The sequence below is a fragment of the Pongo pygmaeus genome, chromosome 9, assembly GCF_028885625.2.
Source record: "Pongo pygmaeus isolate AG05252 chromosome 9, NHGRI_mPonPyg2-v2.0_pri, whole genome shotgun sequence".
In the NCBI taxonomy this organism is placed as follows: domain Eukaryota; kingdom Metazoa; phylum Chordata; class Mammalia; order Primates; family Hominidae; genus Pongo; species Pongo pygmaeus.
Window position 1 is genome coordinate 134,467,536 of NC_072382.2, and position 23,063 is coordinate 134,490,598.

The window sequence follows — 23,063 nt, forward strand, 5'->3', positions numbered from 1 at the left end:
ATATGAATTTGTGAAAGAGAGACTTCTATGGTCGTGCCAATTCAGATTGCTATCCCTAAGCTGTGCCTCTGTGAAAAATTATGGAGCCACCTCCTCTGGCTTGTCTTCAAGGAAATTACAGTCTAGGAGAGCAAGAGAGTTACATCCACCAATAACTGAAATTTGAAACAAAAAGCTACAGGTATCACTAGGAAGTACAGATAAAGTGGCAGCTGGAATTTTTTTAAAAAGCCCTAGCAACTCTAAAATTGTGCAATATGATAGCCACTGGTCATGTGTGTCTACTTCAAATTAAATTAATTAAAATTAAATAAAACTAAAGACTTGGCTTTTCAGTCATACTAGTCACAACTCAAGTTCTCAACAGTCACTTGTGGCTAATGGCTACCATGTTAAAGAGTGTAAATACAGAACATTTCCATCATCACAGAAAGGTCTATTGGACAGTACTGCCTTCTGTAGGATTTGGATATCCAGGGAGAAGAACGTTAAAGGCAGATGAATTCTATGAGAAACAAAGAAGAATGCAGGATGCTGGGCAGCGGGGATTACACGAGGACAAACTTGACTAGGTTGTGTGTAGGATGTAAACGTGGAGAAACAAGAAATAAGAGTGGAAAGGGTGGGAGGGGTGTGAAGGATAAAAGACTACAAATTGGGCTCAGACTCACCACTAAACAACTTACTCGTGTAACCAAACACCACCTGTTCTCACAACTCACCACTAAACAACTTACTCATGTAACCAAATACCACCTGTGCCCCAAAAGCCTATGGAAATAAAAATTAAAAAAGAAAGAAACATTCCTCCTACCAAAAAGTAAAAAAGAAGTAAAGAAGTAAGAGTGGAAAAGTAAGTTTGGCCCTGGATTGCTCAGCACTTGGAAAGACAATCTAAGAGGTTTTGACTTGACTTCATTGTCAATAGGGAGCCATTAAAATACAAGTGGGGTAAGTGACATGATCAGTATCTGCATCAGAAATACTTAGACAACACTGTTAAAATGAATTATAGGGAGGGAGAGACGAGGATTAGGTATCAATTAGGATGTGACAGGCAAAAGTCAGTAGAGAGTAAGATTCTGCACTTTGAAGGTAGTGGTTGTGGGAACAGAAAGGGAGAGAATGACGTTATTGGACATGACATTTGCTTTGATAGAGAAGCAAAAGAGAAAAAGAGTCAAAGCTGAAGCCAAGGTTTTATACACAATGGTGTTTCCATGAATAGAAATGTGAATTACGAGAAGAGGAACAGGTTTTGGAGAAAAGAAGATAAGTTGAGGGTGGAACATGTTAAGATTCCTAAGGGATACCCAAGTTGAGGAGCTAAGAAGATAATCAAACATTAGAGAGTGGAATTAGGAAAGAACTAAAAACTGGAAATTTAGATTTAGGAGCCAACGATATAGAGCTGATATTAACTCCAAGAAAAAAAGTTATAATTACTAAGATAAGATCAACAAAACAGGAGAGAAAAAAGTTTAAGGACAGATCGTAACTCCACAGAGCTTAGACTACAATGCCTTAAGCAGAGGCAACCTGACAAAGAAAGGATATGTATTGTAAATGACCCGGCGTGGCAGTCTGACCTACTTATTTAAAAGCTATGGAATTGAAAGGAAGTTAAGCTAGAATCTGAGTGGAGAATTCCATTGTCAATGGAAGTGAGTTTAAAATACAACCTTGTACTTATCAGCAGGGCCCTTAGCTTCTCTGAGCCTTAGTTTTCTCATTCAAAAAAATAGGAACATGAATCCCACCCTCTGGGGTTAATTGGAAAATAGAATCTGATAATGTTTATAAGATGACCACCACTCCACTTAGTTGATCCTTGAATAATATAAGGGCTGGGGGTGATGACCCCCACACAGTTGAAAATCTGCATATAACTTTGACTCCCTCCAAATTTAACTACTAAAAGCCTACTGTTGACCAGAAGCCTTACTGATAATATGAAACAGTTGATTAATGTATATTTTGTATTTATATTATACACTGTATTCACATAATAAAGTAAGCTGGACTAAAGAAAATGAGACTAAGTAAATAATAAGGAAGAGAAAATATATTTACTGTTCATTAAGTGGAAGTGGATCATTATAAAGGTCTTCATCCTCATTGTCTTAATGCTGAGTAGGCTGAGGAGGACGAGGAAGAGGAGGGGTAGGTCTTGCGGTCTCAGGAGTGGCAGGGATGGAAGAAAATTCACATACAAGTGGAACTGCATGGTTCAGACTCATATGGTTCAAGGGTCAACCGTACTCAGCAGATGATAACCATTATTTATAATTACTAAAAAAGATTATTGACTGTTTTCCTTGTGATTATTTTGCTTCACTTCTATTGCTCTTCAATTTCTATGCCTATAGAGGAGAATTTTAGTGAACGAACAGTCAAAGACTTTTTGAGAAGCCAGAATAAGAATAGGGACAACAGTTACTGTCATCAAGGCACTATGTTTGAGGGTAAAACTTGTTAACTAGGAGCTCAAAACCAGGTTCGGGAATGCAAGTGAGACTCTCCAAATCTGTGTACAGCTGCTATGTGTAGAAAGGCATCACTATTCCGAATTCACAGTTTACCTGGATGCTAAACAGTGACTAACTAATCTTGCGGGTGGTGAGGCTTGAAACCTTATGTAAGATCCTCACTATATGAGAGTCATGGTGGACATTAATCTATCGGGAGAGTTTATGAACATTTACTAATTTGTCCTTCTTCTGAGGTGTGATTGCTGCCCTGCTCACAGCAGCAGGAACGTGTGGGAAAAGATCTGTTTACTGGAGCTATCGGCAGACAGGTCTCTTAGGAAATAAGCTGAGATCACCATGCAAATTGAGCAGAACATAACAGGCATTTCATTTTCCCTCCATCTCCACATCAGTGATGATTTTGAGAACAGGCATTATGACTGTTCCGTTTGTTTAATTCTATTGCAAATAAGGCAGATGACAGCCCCAGGCCCTGACACTTCTCTCTCTCTCTTTTTTTTTTTTTTTTTTTCAGATGGAGTCTTGCTGTGTCACCCAGGCTGGAGTGCAGTGGTGTGATCTTGGCTCACTGCAACCTCCGCCTCCCTGCTTCAGCCTCCTGAGTAGCTGGGACTACAGGCGCACGCCGCCACGCCCAGCTAATTTTTTCTGGCTACTGTAAAAATCATCATCAAACCAGGTGCCAGGACTGGCAGCCTCCTCTTGGATCACGTCAATGAGTCTCTCTGCCTTTTTCCCAGCCAGGACTCTCAAGCAGAAGTGCTGCCTCTTGCCAGGGTCCACCCGTGCTTTGTTCCGCCGACGTATTCATCCACAGTCCCATTTTTGTTTTGGTCTCACTCACCTTAGAAAATACCCACTCCTCCTATTTTTATAATTAAATAGACTATAAGTGTCCAAGGAGAAATGGAGTGTGTCCTTCCCCCTCTCCTCTCCTAGATAGAGGCTTAGCCTACATGTTTGTAGGTAGTGGGATGGAATTCCAGAGGCCACGGAGGAAATAGCCATAAACCCTGTAAAAACTGTGTGAGCTCGTGTGTGTGAGTACAGAAGAAACAGGCAAAACCCATGAAAACTGTGTGCGTGTAAGAGTGTGTGTACGTGTGAGTGCATGAGTATGTCTGTGAGTGTGTGTATGTGTACGTGGTGTCTGCGTGTGTCTTAGTTGCAAAGCAAAGCAGAACAAAGCCCCATATTTATCCTCACAACAATGGGAGAAAAGGCCTGAAACAAGGAGAAATCTGTTGTTTTTTTCTTTTTTTAATAAACTGTGTCGTGAACTGTGTTGTCACCAACTACACACAATGTCATGAAAGGTCACAATCTAGGAGACTCATGAAGGTCAACATCAATTTTACTCTGGCTACACAAGGTGTCATATTCAGTTAACATCTGAGAAACACAGTAGTCTGAGAGCTGGGATAGGACCACTGCATGGTGGGGTGAGTGTGGCCTTACTCTAACCCTGAGGACAGGGGGTGGGGCAGGTGCAGAAGGTGGTGTGGGGACACTCTCCCAGTGAAGGGAGACTTGAGATCCCTTCCTTTATGTGCTATAGAGGGCATTCTGGACAGTAACTTCATTCTTGATTCCTTCTGTGTTGTAGTTGCCTTCTTAGTTAGCCTAACTCTTCCATAAAGCATGTGTATGTATACACATATACATATATACACCTCAAACATCGAACATATATATGTGTATATCCAAGCTTATATATGCGTATCTTTATATACACGTATACGTATATATGCTTGATGTTTGATGATTTCTCCACTTATCAGGTCTCTTCTCCCATTGTTGTGAAGAGAAATATGTTTGTTCTGCTCTGCTTAGGAACTAAGACAAACAGAGGTACCACGTACACGCTGACACTCACGAGTGCCCTCACACATATACACACTCTTACACACACACACGGTTTTCATGTCTGTTTCTTCTGCAGTCACACACACACAACTCACATAGCTTTTATAGGCTGTGTGGCTCTTTCCTCTGTGGGATCTGGAACTCCACCCACTGTCCATTAAATATGTGTCTGCTTGACGTGGGTTGTGGAGGTTACAAATGTCAGAGAAGAACTGGGAAGCAAATGGTATCTTTCTCTTCCACCTTCTCTAACGAAAAATGTGAACAACAAGGTTTACAGTCACCCCTAACTAGCAGTGTTAGTAAGGGACCCTAAATCCTAAAGCCTCTGGAGAAAAATACAAACAAGAAACAGTAAGAACAATGGCAAAAGACTGCAATTACTTTCACACCAACCTAGTAATTGTGCCATCGGTGGGTGAAAGTAGGAGAGACACAGAGTGCAGAGACTCCTGGTCACACACAGATTCCCGGATAAATTACACCGAAAAATTGTCACACAGAATAACTAGAAAGGACTTTCATACCATCAGTTCAACCTTTCCATTGCAAAGTCAAGGACATGACGCCCAGAAAAGTCCTTAACCTAATTTTGGCTGTGTGCTTTATCTGCACTAATATACAGAATTTGCGGCTTAGAGACCCCTTCTCAGAATCTTATTTCCAATTGACATACACACACACACACACACACACATACACACACACACAAAACCACACACAGCCACACATGGGATTAAAGTACGCGTATGTGCATGTAAAGAAATTACTCTGAATTCTACTCTTCACCCCATGTTAATAAGCCAGGAGAGGAACGTCTTGGAGACGCAGGCCTGCACTTTTAGAAGCTGAGTGCAGGGCTGAGGAGTGAGTGTTCTGCTGGCCAGTCCTTTTGTTTTCCACTCTTCTACCCTGTCTTTGTGAAGACTAAATGTGATTACAATTTTAAGTAGAGGTTGAATACATTAAATTTATTTCAGGTTAACTGCCTGCTTTTCTTTAAGTCTAGAGGCACACATGTTCGTTTAAAGGTTTGGGCAATATTTAGGAAAAGAAGAGAAAATAGCCTAAAAAAAGAGATTGCTTACAAAGAAAGAGTTGAAAATAGGTAAATCCCTGGCAAAATTGTGACCTATGGCCCTGCCTCCCTGGGCCTGCTACAACCGCTCCTTGGTGCAATCCCAGCCTCCACCTGCTGACCCATCCCAGAATTGTCTTCTCAGTGCCCACCCTTTTCTGGAGCACCTCTGAAGGTTGACATTTTTCTCACATAAGAACAGGTACCTGTCTACGTACTTAACTCTGAGTCAGTGGTGTGTTGAACACTCTGGTGGCTACGGAGTGAATATACCCGGCCTTGGGTGTTGCTTTGCCACTTCCTCGCTAGTGTAACTCAGACAAATCACTTCCAAGTCTCTGAATCTCACTTTCTGGTCTTGGAAAGGTGTGCCTTTCTCTTCTGTCATGTGGGGCTTTTGGGAAGCATAATTGAAAGAGATAATGCATGTAAAGTGCCTTGTTAACTATTTGTAGTTTGATAACTTTTTTTCTCGTGAGAAAAGCTTAACCTCGATGAGTAAGTCTAGTGAAGGGGATTTAAAGCACGCGGCAGCTGCATCAGCGTTGGGTAAGTTGTTAATCTTTCTAAGCCTCCGTTTCCTTATTTGTAAACATGACTAGGGTGTATATTTTGTAGAGTGGATAGCTGTAAGGAACGGCTGAGATAACGTTTATACTTAGCACGCCCAATGCTGAGGTTGGTTTGTGATCAGCAATATCTAGGACTGGCAGGGCTGGGAACCCATTTTTCTTTACATGCAAAACTCAACTTCAGATACCAACCAATTTCACCTGAACTGACACCAGGCTAAGAGATGCAGTCTTTTGTTTACATAGAAATTGCATAAGCTTGCTGTGGAGCCTCCTATGTAAGAATTTAATAAAATTCATCATTTCTAGCCCTCTGCATAAAATTGGGCTTAGCAAGAGGAGTTCATTCCATAAAAGGAAGTACCCTGTAGTGAAGAGATTTCTGAACAAGGCAGGAGAGCAGGTAGAGAATACCTACATCCAAGAAGCAACCATAGACAGATCTTCTTACTCCATCTATCTCCAACAAACAATGACAATAACATACCACTGGCACACATAGATCTCTGCGTTCTTTCAGAGTGCCGAAGAGCTCATGACAGTTAGAATGACAATGAGATTCTGGATCCACAGAGGGGCCAGGGTTTTCAGTACTTACATAGGATAAAGTGGTAACATTTAAAATGCATATCCCTGAAGGGATGAGCTACTAGAAAATTAATTATCCTCTCTTTGCCCCCCTCACAGTCTCTCTACATCATTTATTGCAGCTTTGGTGTCCCACTCCCACCACTAATTTTCCTTCTTGAGCTTTGTCCTCAATTTCTGTTGCTGCAATGCAATATCAATAGAAGGAAGAATGACAAACACACACACACACACACACACACACACAGAAATCCTGAAAATGTTCCATTGATCTAGAGCAGAGAACTAACTTTGGATGTCATTGGCATTGGAGGGACTGCCTTATGTTGAAAAGACACTACTCTCAAAGTCCTGTGGCCATGGTTCAAGACCCAGCTCTGCTACTTACTCACTGGGGACTCAGCCAGGCTCTTAACCTCCATGAGCTGCAGTTACCTAATTTGCAAATGGAGATAACAGTCACTGCACTACAGCCTCCCAGGGCTTGTTGTGTAGGTCAAAGGTGACAAACACTGTGCCATCTCTGTAGAGTACTAAATAAATGCCTGGAATTTGTGTTATCCGTGTTATCCTTTTAGAACAATCTCTTAGCTCATCGCATTGAGGACCCTCTCCCCTTCAGGGACCTTTCCTCCATGACTGTCCTCTCTGAGTCATCTGGACATAGTCTGACTTCCCTGCCACCTGTATCTGCAGGAAGATGCTTTATGATTGCTGTGTTCCTATGCTACTCCAGTAGAAATATCAATCTGCTTCTGCTCATTGTACAAACATTTGCTGAGTGCCTACTGTGCCTCAGACGGTGTGCTAAGTGCTGAGGTTGGATATAAATAAATTATGATTCTTACTGTTATCTAGGAATAGTTAACCTCAGAACATTTACCTACTCTCCAGCCAGGAAATTCATGCTGAATCTCAAATATACCCTTTCTGGTGTTAGGTTACACCTGTTCCCTAGTTCTGCAACATCTGTGTAATGTTTGTGTGTTGTTTATCTCTAGACCTCATAAGCCCAAAGCTGTTCTTTCCAAGTGGCATAGGATTGTATCTCCCCAATCACTAGCATTTCTCCAAACTAAAAAATCTGGGTGATATCATTTTAATTCTTCCTCTTTCCAGGTTTCCTGTGGACAGTGCCTCTCAGGCACCTCTGCATCTTTGCAGGTAGGCCCACGGTCACCCCGGCTGCACTGCTTAGCGGGGATGGGAGTCACTCCTGCCTGTGCTTGTGCCTCCAGCTTCTCCCGCTTTAGCTCCTGCTCTGCAGGGCTGCCAGGCTGATTTTTCCCCCAACTAATCTGACCCCACAGCGGTGCCTCCCCCTTGCTCCGGATTTCCTGCACACTGAGGTGTGCAGCCTAGATCACATTATCACATGCTCACACGGTGCCTGCGCTGATCCCCTCAGTGGCTGAAATGTACCTCGGGTATCAGTGACACGATTTTAATGAAGGCAGCTTCTGTTCTCAGTGAGAAGGATTTGGAAATTAGTTCCATCAGATATGTGGCAAAGGCTGCCTTCTACAACAGGAAAGGGCAGGCAGGAAGGTTGGTGGCAGAGTGTCTCTCAGGCGCTCCCATGGCAGGAGGGATAAAGCTGAGTCCCGTAGGCATGCACTCCCTTCTGCTGATAGCATCTGGTTGGCAGAAGGAATGAGATATCCACCTTCTCAAATGGACAGAAGATACATAAACACCTTTTTGTTTTTATAAACAGACAAGTGGCAGCTCAGAAATTTTTCTGTTTTTCTCATTGCAAAATCAATACCCATCAGCAGTTTGAAATTAAAGGCGAGATTAGGCCTCAGTTTTATACATGCCTTATTGTCTTCCAAAAGCTTTCTACTCAGTCAGATAAATTTTCTTTAAGAGGATTAGGAAACTTTCATTATCTTTATCTAACCTGAACTAACACTATGTCTGAAAAATTAATCTATAGACTGGACAAATCCGATGGCCGCTGGCAGAAGAACTCTGGGGCTTCTTTCTAATTGAGTAGTGGGGTCTCTACATCCACCCTCTGGTTATTCAACTGTCTTCCAAAGAAAGAGCAAGTCACTGTGTCACTAAGCCAGAGGAAATAATTCAGCTTTCTGATCTCCTTCTCTGTGGCCTCTCAGTAAAGGTACAAACCAGCCTGCCAAGGATCCCAAGAGAATGTCCTCCCCAAGAGAAGATCTTCCCAAAGAGAAGCTTCTCCACAAGAGAATGTCATCATCAAGAGAAACTCCTCCCCAAGAGAAGATCCTCCCCAAGAGAATGTCCTCCCCAAAGGAATGTCATCCCCAAAAGAAGATCTTCCCCAAGAGAAGCTCCTCCCCAAGGGAAGCTCCTCCCCAAGAGAAGCTCTTCCCCAAGAGAAGCTCCTCCCCAAGAGAAGGTCCTCCCCAAAAGAACATCATCCCCAAGAGAAGCTCCTCCCCAAGAGAAGCTCCTCCCCAAGAGGAGGTCCTCCCCAAGAGAACAACATCTCCAAGAGAAGATCTTCCCCAAGAGAATGTCCTCCCCAAAGGAACGTCATCCCCAAAAGAAGCTCTTCCCCAAGAGAAGCTCTTCCCCAAGGGAAGCTCCTCCCCAAGAGAAGCTCTTCCCCAAAAGAAGCTCCTCCCCAAGAGAAGCTTCTCCCCAAGAGAACATCATCCCCAAGAGAAGCTCTTCCCCAAGAGAAGCTCCTCCCCAAAAGAATACCCTCCCCTCCCACCCCCATCCATCCTGACTGCCTCTGGACTTCCCAGGCCACCTCAGTGGGCTGGAGCCAAGCCTGGCTGGAGCTTGGCCTGGAATGTGGAGACTGAGGAGGTGACCTCTGAAATAGATGCCATGCTGTCCTTAGACTTTTTCTGACCTGAAGCTTGGAGGTCCACAGGGAGACCCCACAGACTGCCACATCCCACCCAAGGGATCACTCAGCTTGTGTTATGGAGAACATCCTTCTCTGTCGCTCGGCCCCCAGCCCGTTATGTTGTGCATTGACTTTGATTTGCTTATATCATCTATCTTAGTTCTTGAAAAGGGATAGGCTTGCTCGGTTTGAGTCTGTTTCTCTACAGTGCCTGACAGTTCTTTTTTATTTCAGTGCCACATTTCCTGAATTTGAAAATAACTTTGCTGTCAAGGCCACAGAGGTGCCACTGAGGTGTCACTTCCGATGCCGAGAATGTCAGCTCCTCTGGAACCAAGCCCAGGTGCAGGCAGGTGGGGTAGTGAGAGCTCACAGTCTTTTGTTTTCTACACCCTCAGAAACGTTCAACAGATAGCCCAGCTCATCTCCAATGACTGATCTCACCAAGTGCCTCTGTCGTCCTCTGAGGAGAAGTATCAGATGTGACAGTTGTCTTGATCTCCAGATGGCAGGCAGTCTTGTCACTCCAGAGCTGTGGGTGGACGTGTATGGAGAGTGGAAACCCGCAGCGTCTGTAGATGTCTGTCGGATGGCGCGTGTGAACGCCTGAAAGCACGCGAGGAGGGGAGCAGGGCTTGGAGGCTGGGTAGGAGCAAAGCTTCAGCAGCATGGCAGTGCCAGGGACTGCTGGGGAACAGCAGTGGCAGCAGACAGCTCTCTGGCCCCACACATGCCATTACAAATGGCTACAGAGGCAGGCCTGGCTGCTTGCGCCAAAAGGAAAGAATGGGCAACCTGAATCATACAAGTGACTGAAGCATGAATAGACAGCCCCCACGCAACCTCTCTCTAGGAAACCAATTGAAATGAGCAACATCGTGGTCTTTTTTTTTTTTTTTTTTTAAATCAGAGATGAGGAATCTATCTTAGCTAAGCAAGGATGCCATACACATTTTACAAACTAAAAAAAAAAAAAAAATTCTGTTGAATCTATGACAGATGGGATCTGATAAAAGGCAGATGCTAAAGACTAAATCACACATAGGGACCCTTTCTGAGAGCTCACTGTGTTTCCTCAAGATATCTGCAAACGAGGCTCTGAAAGAAGTCCACCTGAACCTTTCATTTGGTAGGGGAAGGATGCGTCACTGGGTGACGGAACTAATGTGCTTAAAACTTCATTGCTGCCATGAGCCAACACCTGACAGAAATTGCTTTACATGGTGATGATAGTTGGGGTCAAGTTCAAAATAAGTTCATTTGGATTGCTGCCTTGTTTTAAAATGGTTCTCAAATTCTCGGAACTGCTATCTGCATGTGTTTTTAATTCTTAATATTTAATATCTGAGAATCTGACATTTCTTCAGCCTCATTTTTGAGGTGTAATATGAAATTTAAATTAAAAACTATTTTAAAATGCACATGTGACACAATTCCTGGGCTATCCCGATTCAAATTTTTAAAGGAGAATGGAAGAAGATGCTAAGTCTTATTCCTCCTTCTCGCTTTTTAAAATTGTCTGAATTTATTACTAACATTAACCTGCAGATATCATTCTGACTAATATCCCTCTTGGATCTGGACTTCATTGTCTGGCTACGAGAGAGTGTTTAAAGACAGCAGCAATGCCAGGGAGGACCTGCCTAAACAGCACTCAGAGACCCCTCCAGAGCATGCATGACCAGCAACTGTGCGAAAACAGTCACGTCACGTAGTTTCTCATTGGCATTAATAGTCTTTTATCATGAAATAAGCCTATAAGGGAATTAAAAGGCACTGAGAGTAGTACCGTATTTATGTATGTTTGCATGTATCTCACTCCAGCTCCAGAGTGCTAAGTAACTTACGAGAGCTCAACCAGTGCATGTTACACAACGTATTGATGAGAACAGAAGGACTAGAGATAACATTTAGAAACTTTGAGATGTTCAGCACTTAGTTAAGTACCCATTCGATGGGAAACATTCCAAGACATTTAGTCAAACTCTGGATTCAGTAGAGGAAGATGACTTTTGTGTCTTCACACACAAGTAGAACAAACACCAACACTGTTCTTCCCCTCCATCACTGACGGGAATGGCAACCCCAGATCCAGTTGGGACTTACCTTGCACTATTAGGTGAACCCGGGATGTTTTGGGATGATTGTCTGTCTGCACAGAGCAGGTGTACGGACCTTCATCATACACATCCACATTTTGGATCATGATGCTGTACTGGGTTGGTGTATTGACCAGGATGATCACACGAGGGTCTATGGACCACTTGTCATTCCCAGCATAGAGGATGGTGCTGCGGTTTAGCCAGGCCACCCGGGTTACCCGGTCATCTATGGTACACCTGCAGTGAGGCAGGGAGTGGTGGAGGGAGGAAGAAGGGAAAGAGAGAGTGGAGAGATTATATAATATGGTAAATATGACGTTGCATTTTGAGGAGTAATTGAAACAACATAACACAGTGCTAAAAGGAAACAATTATTGATGAAAATTCCTAAATATAAACTAAGAGTGACCAGAATCATCTAGAAGAACAGAAAATACAAAATCATTTCTATTTGACTTCGAGACATATTATGTGTTTTTGCCATCCATTTGCTTTCCCTGTTATTTTTTTCCCCATAGGCTTATATGAAAATTAGTTTATGTTTCTTGAGCACATTTACCACCTTGGGGAAGAAGTGGCCCAGAGGCACATGGGAGAGAGAGTGGATCAGTATTTCAAATAGGTCACAGATAATCCACAAAGCAAATACTTGTAGTTAATCAAAAATTGAACATATTTACCTCCAGACCTCCCTGGTGTTGATAATCTCCTTATACCCCTAAGCAGCGGAAAGCCTGCAAACTACAGTATATAACATAGGTTGGTAAAATTCACCTTAGAAAGCCAACACTTCTTGAGGAAATCAAAACTGCATCTTAGGACTTCAGGAGAGGAAAGAAGAAAATTATCAGCGGAATCCCTTTTCCTCATACACTCCCTGTCCCATTGGGAGAGAGAACAAGGCTATTATCAAAGCAGGGAACTGTGCAACACCTCCCATCTACTCTCCTTAACAATTCGAAGCTATGAACACAAACAAGGCTTGTGTGTCAGTGTGGATGACCTGCAGGCTGCCAGGCCTGATACAGGACTGAAAGTGCTGGACGTCTGCGCATGTGCCCAGGAACTGAGGACGTGGGAATGGAAGCGTGAGGAAACAGAATGCTTTCTAAATGTGGATGCACACCCATCACTCCATGCTGCACACAGGAATGCACAAGGACAACCAGCCTTGCCAATGTCCTGGCAGAGAGGAGGGACGTGAGTCCAGCACCTGCAGGTGAGGAGAACATGGGGAATAGGCATGGCCTTCCCTCACTGGATCTGACTTAACACTTGGGTGGCAGCAGTGGTCCTTCAGGCGGGTCTCAGGAGATGGAAGGACCCCAGAGGCACTGGCCACAGTGGAGATGTCAGGACCTGGCCAAGTGACCAGTCTCGCCTGGCCTGCACGGCTCAGGGTCTCCAAGCACCAGAGCCATGACCCTCTAGAATGGGGAAAGCACCTGATCTAGGGCGGTCCTCTCCCTGGTTGGTAGGAAGAGTAAAAGCAATACCAGCTTCCGGTCACCCAGGCCTTTTTATGAGCTGGGCCATCTGCCCTTTAGCCGCTGAGAAGTTGGGTAGGGAGGGTGTTAGGCACTCTCACAACATTGCAGGAAGACATTCTTCTTTTCTAAATTAGCATGTGAACAATACAAAGTGAATAATGCATGTAAATAACACTAAGATGATACAGGTTCATCTAACCATTCACTCCTCACCAATGGCCAGCACCCAATGGTGATTTGCTAGCAAATTGTTATATCTCGATCTATATCTTCCTCCTTATACACATACATGAACTTGTATGAAGCTTGTGTTGATTTGCTTTCACCTGAAATAGAATCATACTCTAATATTCCAATGAAACAATTTTTTTTTTATTTGACCAGAGGCATCCCTTGCACACCAGCAGTTACAGACCTCAATCTGCATGCTTTCTAGGTAAGCGAGTTTCCAGGACCCATCTGCATTCACCAGTAGGACCTGATAATCTAGGTACCATCGAATGATTCTTTCCCATCATTATAGAAATGTCATTGGTATAAAGAAAAAATGAAGTCATGTTATCTCCCCCACATTGTGAGGTATCTTGCTTCTTTTCCTGTTGCTTTCTTACTTCCATAGCATTTTTCTATTTCTCTTATGAAGACCTAATGGATCTTGAACGCTAATGGATCCTCCCTGCTCCCCACTTTCAAAGGCTTTTCTTGGGGAAAAAATATGATAAATGTATTCACTCTCAGTTGCAAATGACTGATAAGGGCAAATATGCAACCTTTCCTAAGGATAGGTGAATTTTCATAAAGGAGAAATCCCTGTTTGAAGAACTCCTCCTAAAGAAAGTTCAAACAGTAGAATTCCAAAAATCAGCACAACTGGAAGTAGATGCTAAATTGAGACAGAGTGAAGGGCGTGATGTTCCAGTCACTTCTAGTTGTGCGGTCTTCTAGTCACCACACAACCCAAGTGACTAAGTGCAAACAAATATTCTTGCTTTAATTTTGCTCAGTTATGTAACCTCTTGCACATTTTTAAGTTGCCATAAAAAATTGTAAGCTACAATTGAAAAGGACGATTTTTTGGCCTTTAGAACATATTCACATTTAAATTTTTTTTAAGTCACAAAATTCCTCTGTGTGTGTGTGTGTGTGTATTTGTTCAGTAGAATTTAAATATCACAGTGATTAATACTCATGATTATCTGCTTTCAAAATTCAGGAACTAACTCTTTTTCTAAAAGCCATAACATGTGCATTGTTCCTTTTTAAACTGGAACTTGTTTTTCCACTATATATCTTCTGCAGAAAAATGTATTTTATGCTTGAAGGTCTTTTATTGATCACCTGCCATGTTTATTTGCAACCAAAAATATACAGAGATTGAAACTTAAATTTCTTTTATCTCCTATGACCATAAAACTTTAAGCAATAATATATTTCTTAAATGAATGACATTACAAATATAAAATTGATAGAACATAAATATAGAACACATTTCGTTAAGTAATAATTAAACATGAAAAAGCAAACTTACTAGAAATATAGCTTTTAATTAGATGGATAAGCCCCTTTTTTAAATGCCCTAGATAAATATCACTCACTGCTAGAATGAGCTGGAGTTCAGGATCAATTCTATTCCTACTTTTGCTTTTAGAGAAACGTTGGTCACATAAGAAGATGGAAATGAAAATTGTGCATAGCAATGTCACTCAATTATTTGAATGCTTTCCAAGATAGATGCCAAAAATCACATAGTAATATAGCTTCAAAGATAATTTTAATGATCTTGCAGCTGACAAATCAATTAATTCCTCTTTCAATTTCTTTTAATGCAATGAATTGGAAAATACCTGACTCGCAAAGGGGTTTATAACACGGTATTAAATTCATTCAATTTCTCAGTATCTGGAAAGTATATGATACCATTTTACCAGGCCTTATCAAATGACTATAAAAAGATGTTACTCTTTTACTGGAAGTGCCTTGTTTAACCCAATACACTCAGAAATGTTGGGAAAATACAAATACTGTTTATTTTAATATGCTAAATCACAGAGCCCTCTGTTAGAACATGTCTCATCTCCAAGTTCTAATTCAAAATGGAGACTGCACTAGCTTTGCCATGAATCTATTCCTGATGTGATCAGGTGCTATTGCCTTTAGTGCCCTGCTTTGCTTCTGTGGGAGTCTCTTTCGAGACTGATACCCTGCTCCATGACAGTTGGGTGATGGAGGTGACAAAGAAAGCCAAAGAAGGTTATCTCCTGGACGATGTGTGAAGTGGGAGCTGTCAGGAGAGAGATACAGAATTACATTGCAACCTCAGGCACTTACTCAAGCAGATCAACTTTAGGAAATTTGAGATCTTTGAAGTGCATTTCCTGAATCCTATCATTGTCATTGTATAGGACCAACCACTTCAGGTTGAGGGTGCATAGAACCAGTGCAAATGGCCACAGGCTTGAATAAGGGTGGACTTTGAAATAGGTCAATCCAAAACTACTCTCTGGGCCAGAACACACTCTCATTGCCATAGCCACACAGCCCTTTGAAAGCCTGTGTGTCTCTTGGGTAATCCTGCCCCTGGTGAGTGGCCATGATCCGGTGTACTTGCTCTTGGACCTGGGCCTCCTTATGGGCCTGGAGTAGAAACAGAAAAGAGTAACTGAGTAAAAGCCATCTCTCTAAATGGGCAAAGATGGTTCACAAGTTTGTATGGTTCTCAGAACCTAACAACAGAGAAACTGAGTGAAACAATGAAATCAGTTGAGGAAAGTTATTTTCCTCATGATGTTGCTGTGCTTCAAAAGAAAATGTAGTTTCATGGCTTCATGCTTTCTTCCATCACCACAGAACTCTTCCATGGTCCCCTGAACAGCAGGAAAGAGAACTCAGGGAAGGATTTAAAAAGTTGGTTTGAGTGCTCTTCTAAACTCAGGCTCCTTCCCTGCTGTCTCTGGCCATGTCCTGGACTCTCATTAACAAGAAGCACGGAGGGGAACACTTTTGATGTTAAATAAGGGGGAGCCAAGAGGCAAGTTGAGGACGGTTAATGACAACTTTCTGATCTCTTGGAAATTATTTCAGATATTTAAAATTATTACATTCCAAGCTAACCCTATCTACTGATCCTTGATAAAACAGAACCCATTACAACTACATCACAAGTAACCTCTAAAATTATATATTGCTTGTACTGCACCAGGCACAGTTGTAAGAACTTTCAATCTATCAAATCATTCTATCCTCATAACTACCCTTTGAGATGTGTTCTATTAATATTATATCCACATTTCACAGATGAGGAACCTGAGGCACAGACAGGAAAAAAGGAAAGCTATCTGGAAGACACTTGTACACATTCTTAACCTCTAGCCATGTGTGGGGAAAGAAGGTGTAAATGAGAGTCTGGAAGAGCAAAGAAATGCCTGACAGACATCAGAAGGCAGAGATCTGTCTGAATATGTACCGTGGGGTTAAGATTCAGGGTTGCTGTGTTTTGTTTTCAGAGGAAGATGTGCACTTAGGGAAATCCATGCCTTAAAGCGGTGGTTTTCAACCTTTACTGTGCATCAAAAACAGATTGCTGAAGCCAGCCCCCAAAGAGCTTTTGGTTCATGGGGCTGGAGGGACCAAGAATGTGCATTTTCAACAAGTTCCCGGTGGATGTTGATACTGCGGCTCTGGGGACTCCTCTTGGAGAACCACTCACTGCCTTAAAGAAACCAGGCAAGTGACAGGTTGGAATTTTAATCAAAATAATCACTGAAAATTAAAATTGATCGGCTTTAACTGTCTTGTATTCTTTACTTTTGTTTTTATATTTTGTCTTTGAAAATGCAAAAAAAAAAAAAAAGAAAAGTGCCACGACTCATTCAACAGATATCGAGTGAGTGCCTAAGGTGCATGAGATAACTTCCTAGGAGCTGAGAACACAGTAGGAACAGGCTGACAAGGTTCCTGCCCCATGAAACTACACCTAGTGAGAGACAAAGAAAACATGTATGTCTAGATATATTTGTTTCAGAGTGATACCTGGATAAAAATAAAGGAAGGTAAGGAATGGAGAGTGTATCATGGTAACTGTGAATATATTTGGAACAGAATTCTCAAGAAATGCCCTTCCATGGCCTCACGCCAGATGTTGAATGGTTGAATGTTTATAACTCTAAAGTTGGGTGTGATAAGATGCATGTCCGAAAATTATGTCTAACTTTAAAATGAAATTATCATCTCACATACATGCACAGATAGTTGCAGGAACATTTAAGTGATCTGTGTAGCTGGAGAACAAGTCTTTTAAACCAGCCTCACAAATGGTGTCCTCATATATTGATGACTTTGTACATGTTCAAAGAATTGATAATTGATATTTTGATAAACTGAGAGTTAACTAGAAAATGCCTTTACGGTTCCTCCTTTGTTACGGTAATAATACCTAAAACAGGGTGCATACCTTTGTGTTTTAATTAGTAGACAATGGCAAATGTAGTTAAATCTCTAACTCAGACTCCATTCCCTTTGTAATATACGGATAATACCAAAGAGCCTAGACTCTTCATAGAGCTTACATCACTGAATTTAATTATTTATACTCTCATGTGTTAAACTATAAATGTCACAGGGATAGTAACCATATTCAGTACCACCAGCACCTCCCAGCCTCTACCCAGGAGCTAGCAGTTCATCAATACATATTTATAACGATAAAAGGTGTAAGACAATGTTTTTTAAATGCGCATCAAAAGAACCCACATAAGGAGACATATATGTGGGGACATATATGTGTCTTTCTGCAGGATAACTGAATCTATATCTTTATCTGTATCTACCCACACATAGACACACATAGAGTCCATGGGCTCTTTATGTATATTTTTCAATTTAGTGTTTTCATTTCCATTATAATTGGGAGATGTATAATATAAACCTATGCTAGATGTGGTATGACAACAATTAAATTTAAATGTTCAGATTTGCATCTGTGTTCACCACACTGGCACATTGAGAAGTCCTTGCATCATCTCAGGCTAATGACAAAAATACAGAGATGACTGGCTTTGTCAGTGATGCCTTCCTACCAGCAAAAGCTGAATGATGCAGGCTCGACTGTAATAACGAAGGTTCCCAGGCACTGGAATGAGCCACTGCGGAAGGAGAACTCCGTTATCAGAGGATGCGCATGGAACTTAGAAGGGCAGACCTTACAACAGTCAGTGCCACATTCACGTTGCAACTTGGGATTTAATGTTTTGTTGTTTTTGTTTGTTTGTTTGTTTTTGTTTTTTTTGAGAGGGAGTCTCACTCTGCGGCCCAGGCTGGAGTGCAGTGGTGCGATCTCGGCTCGCTGCAAGCTCCGCCTCCTGGGTTCACGCCATTCTCCTGCCTCAGTCTCCCGAGTAGCTGGGACTACGGGCGCCCGCCACCATGCCCGGCTAATTTTTTATATTTTTAGTAGAGACGGGGTTTCACTGTGTTAGCCAGGATGGTCTCGATCTCCTGACCTCATGATCCGCCCGCCTCGGCCTCCCAAAGTGGATTTAATTTTAATAAAACATCATCTGTTCCATTAAGTTAATGTTCCAAGTTTAAATTTTAGTGGCTGTATATGTGCATAACTTATAATTTCAGAAGTTACAGTCATATAAGAGTATAAGCTTAAGGCATTTATACCTAGTTTTATGATTGCACATATATAAAGTTTTTTTTAATAGTTACCACTGGAAATCCATGAAAATCTTGTCTCTCTTCCCATCTTTCACCCCTGCTTTTAAAGTGGTCTTCTATAGAGTACTTAATTTAAGAAATGCTGGGTGGAATTTTAAAGCCCGAAATGCATTTCTCTGAATTTACTTTTTTAATACATTCCCCCATATTATCTTGTAACTTTTTGGCTTTCTTTTTATCATTTGCCTTTTTCATAAATTGAGAGTTAATTGAATTTTTGCTAAGAAAAACCTATGTTTCAAAATATATTAATAATGCCAGTCCAAAAACTGGGAGGAAGACCTTGCTTTAATAAACTCATAAACCAATGATAAATAATTTTTTAAGGGAAAGAAGAACAGGCAAGCCAAAATGAAATATTTTTAGATCAACTCCCAAGGTATTCTAAATTGCAAAAGCTGTTCTCCCAGGAGGCTTTAACTACTCATTTATTTCCTGAGTTACAAATAGAGCCAACTTCAGAGCATCAACAAGGACCCTAAATTATGTAAGGGAAAACTTTATGATTCAGATAGTTGGAAATGCAACGAGAGTAATAACTCTGCTAGAGCTAATATTTGCTGATAAGGTATTGGTTGAGAATGTATCTGAAAGCCTCTGCAGAAAAATGGTGAGGGATAAGAGCTACTTAAGGAGAGTACAGCACAAAAATATTTCAGTAGTGCAACGGGTTGACTTTGAAGTCTGACATAACATGACATCTGCAGCTCACTGGAAAATTGGAAGACAGTGCCACACTAACACCAGCTGGAGGGGAGATGTCACATTAATTCATAGGAAGGGTGCATGCCCACGTGTGTGTGCATGTGTATGTGTGCGTGGAGTGGGAGGGGAGGTTATGCAGAGAAAACACACTAATGCCTTCAACGTGAAGGCCTGCAACATGAAGACATAGAGTAGTGGAAACACAACCAAGGGAGGTTGCGGGCTTTCCTGAAAATGGCATCACCTGAGGCAGAAAATCAGCCGCTGGATGATAATGTGCTGCAATTTCAGCCGTGTCTGATGATAGACGAGTCCACCAGAAATTGCTCATTGTGTCCTGACGCAAGCAAGGGGAATCTCTGGTCCCCACAAGCACAGTGAGGGCTCTACCTGAATGCAGAGAGCAATTTCCCACACCACGCAAGTGAGGCAACTGTGCTGACGGCAGCTCAGAACAGAGTATCTGATGCCGGGAAGGAAAATGAAAGGAGTGATTTCTATGGAAAGATGGCCCCACAAAGAGGCAGAAATTGCTTACAACTACAAAAGAGGGGTTAAACTGCTTGGCTGTGGGAGGAGAGAGGAGGAGAATTCCTATCTTGGTAACAGAAGTAAAGCGTAGGGTAGTGAAACATAATTATAAAAAGCAAGGGTGGGCAGAAAGGCCAGAGAAAGCTCTCTGAACAAAATAACGAATGATTGAGCTAGTTTCTTCCCAGGCTCCAAGTCACTCTATAAATCCACAGGGCATGTTGAGGAGATCACATCATTAGTTTCCCAAGAAGAGGTAAGCAAGGATGACATAAAAATAAAAACAAAAAACATCGGAAAAGGCAATACCTGCTTTCAAGGTCTTTATGATCTCAGACAAATGATAGAACACAAGAGTATTACAAAGGCACGCTATCACATTCACGGATACAATACAAAGTATACATCTGTCCATTTGTTTAACAAATATTTAGTAAGCACCTGCTAAGGACCAGACACTGTGTCAGGCCTTATAAATAGAACATTTAGGAGAGACGCCCCATCTCTACCTTCGTGAAGCTCGCAGCTTTGAGGTAGCAATATGCAATAAACAAAGTCACAGAACACTGATACACAAGTACAAGCTGAATTAGGATGGTGTCTTAGTCCGTTTCCATTACCATAAGGCTGGTAATTTATAAAGAAAAGAGGTTTACATGGCTCACGGCTCTGCAGGCTGTAGAGGAAGCATGGCGCCACCATCTGCTTCTGGTGAGGGCCTCAGGAAGCTTCCAATCATAGCAGAAGGGAAAGGGGAGCTGGTATCACATGGCAAGAGAGGGAGCAAGAAAGACAGGGAGGAGATACCAGGCTCTTAAACAACCAGCTCTCTTGTGAACTAACAGAGTCAGAAATCATTCCTCACTCATTACTACCGGGAGGGCACCATATCATTCATGAGGAATCCACCCCCATGACCTAAACACCTCCCACCAAGCCCCACTGCAATCTTGGGGTTCACATTTCTTGATGAGGTTTGGAGAAAACACACATCTACCCCATATCAGATGGTCGTGTAGGGGTGGCATGGGCAAGCCCTTACTCACACATGCAGTCTAGAGACTAGGCCACTCTGAAGAAGTAACATAATTGTTAGATTAACAGACAAATATCTAAAGCTGATAACTTAGAAGAAAAACTAGGTACAAGTATTGAGTACTGATAGCATCTTAGATAGAAGGCAGGGCAGGCATGTGGGGTCTGGGATTGAGGTTGACTCAGGTAAGGAAAGGAGTGGAAGCCAGAGTAGTCCAAGCGAGACAGACAAGGACATCGTTGTGTTCCACAGGGCTGCAGAGGTAGACATCTCTATGGTAAAATGTTTGCATAGGTTTAAGTATAGGCATGTATTTTATGAGAATAGGCTGGACTTCTTTTGGAGAATAGATTGTAGCAGGGCCAGAGGCAGAAAGAATAGTGAAGGGACTATTGCATCCCTATAGATGTGAGAGTACAGTCACATGATGAAAGGGTCTGCAGCTTAAGGAAGAGTTTGAGGGAGCCAGAGTGAAAGAAGGAGTCATCAGAGAATCAGGCATGAGATGTTGATGAAAAGTTTGCAGCCAACACTTTAACAAACTTTGATGGCAAAGTGGAGTGGGGAAAAGACACAGAGGTAGAGGCAATTAGGTTCTTCAAAGGGTTTTTGTTTTGCTTTTTTGTTGTTGCTTATTTGTTTTAAGAGTAGGAACACTTGGGAACTAATTAATTCATTTTGCAAATATTTACTGAATACCTGTTGGGTGCTGGGATGTTTCTAACTTTTGTTAGCCCGCATATCACCTGTGCATCTTAATTCACTAAATCCGAGTGGGGACCATAGTCTGCATTTCCAACAAGCTCACATGCTGAGTACTTAATGAACTTTGAGTAGCCTGATTTTAGGCAGTAGAAACAAAACTTCATGAGACAAGGACCAGGCCTTCTTACATTGCAGTATGTAAGTATATATACTAATGAGAATGATCTTATCAATGGGAGCAAGTGCTAATGCAGGAGAAAGGGGATAACTGTCAGAGAAAAGTTACGTGGAAAGTAAGAAAACATTAGATATAAAGTACATGAAGGAAAGATGCTCTATCTGCTCTATCATAAGGGAAGAAAAAATAAGAGAAACCTGGGTGGCTTTGTGGATTCAGCTATGGGAAAGCCAGGAGGCAATCAAGTGATGGTTTCTCTTTTCTCCAAAGTAGAAGACCAAGTTATCAGCTGAAGGTAAGTGGGAGAACAGAAGAAAGGGGATGAAGGATGCAAAAAAGTGAAATAACTATTGCAGAAAATGACATCAAAATTACTAGGGAACTATATGGGACTTATAGGCTGTGTTGAGGTCCCATTTGTAGTTGGTGGTCAAGAATTTGTAGTGACAATATTCTGCTAGCTTTGAGAATATTCTCCAGCAATACCCAGCTTCAGGCATAGAGAATGTAGATGATGGGTTTATCCCGTGTTGGAGTACGCCAAGTGAGCAACAGGGAGGAAGGCAAGGATTACAGGAATTAAAAAACATTGAATAAGAATAGTGAAGATAGGAGGGGCTGACGGATACAGAGAATGTGGTAGGCTCAATGCATTAGAAGTCTTAATAAAGTCCTTGAGCAAATCAGTTGGAATGAAAGAAATTGTACATGACGAAAAGTTGAAATAAGTATTAAATGAGCAATAGTCACCCTTGTCAATGATGGGGGTGTGAACTAACTTAGAGGCCAGTTGGGTCTTCTAAATTCATATTGACAATATCAAGAATGATGATGAGAGCTGAGAGTTCTTTATGAGCTTTTGCGAAATGTATAAATCGAGCATTGTAGAGACAATATTAATATATTGTGGTGTTCAGGAGAAGGCCTGTCATTGGACAGATGTGGGCTCTGCCACTTACTAACAAAGGGCACTAAGATAAGCATTTTGTTTAACTTCTCAGAATCTTCATTTGTGCATCTGTGAAGTGGGATGAACGTATTTTCCTCATGGCATTACTCAATGCTATTATGAGGACTGAAGAAAGTGATGCGTGTTGAGAATAGGAATTATACTTGGTAAGTAGTGCCTGCTCTATTACTACGAGCTCTATTGCCTC

At 41.8% G+C, this 23,063-nt stretch overlaps 1 protein-coding gene across 6 annotated transcripts in view; it reads right to left on the reverse strand.

The window, feature by feature from the left end:
- OPCML (opioid binding protein/cell adhesion molecule like) overlaps positions 1–23,063 on the reverse strand; it is a 1,131,176-nt gene that overhangs the window by 232,754 nt on the left and 875,359 nt on the right. For all 6 annotated transcript variants that reach the window (XM_054439375.2, XM_054439370.2, XM_054439374.2 and 3 more), the window contains one exon: positions 11,545–11,777. In XM_054439375.2, the coding sequence (XP_054295350.1) occupies positions 11,545–11,777 (233 nt within the window). The remainder of the gene's footprint in view (positions 1–11,544; positions 11,778–23,063) is intronic.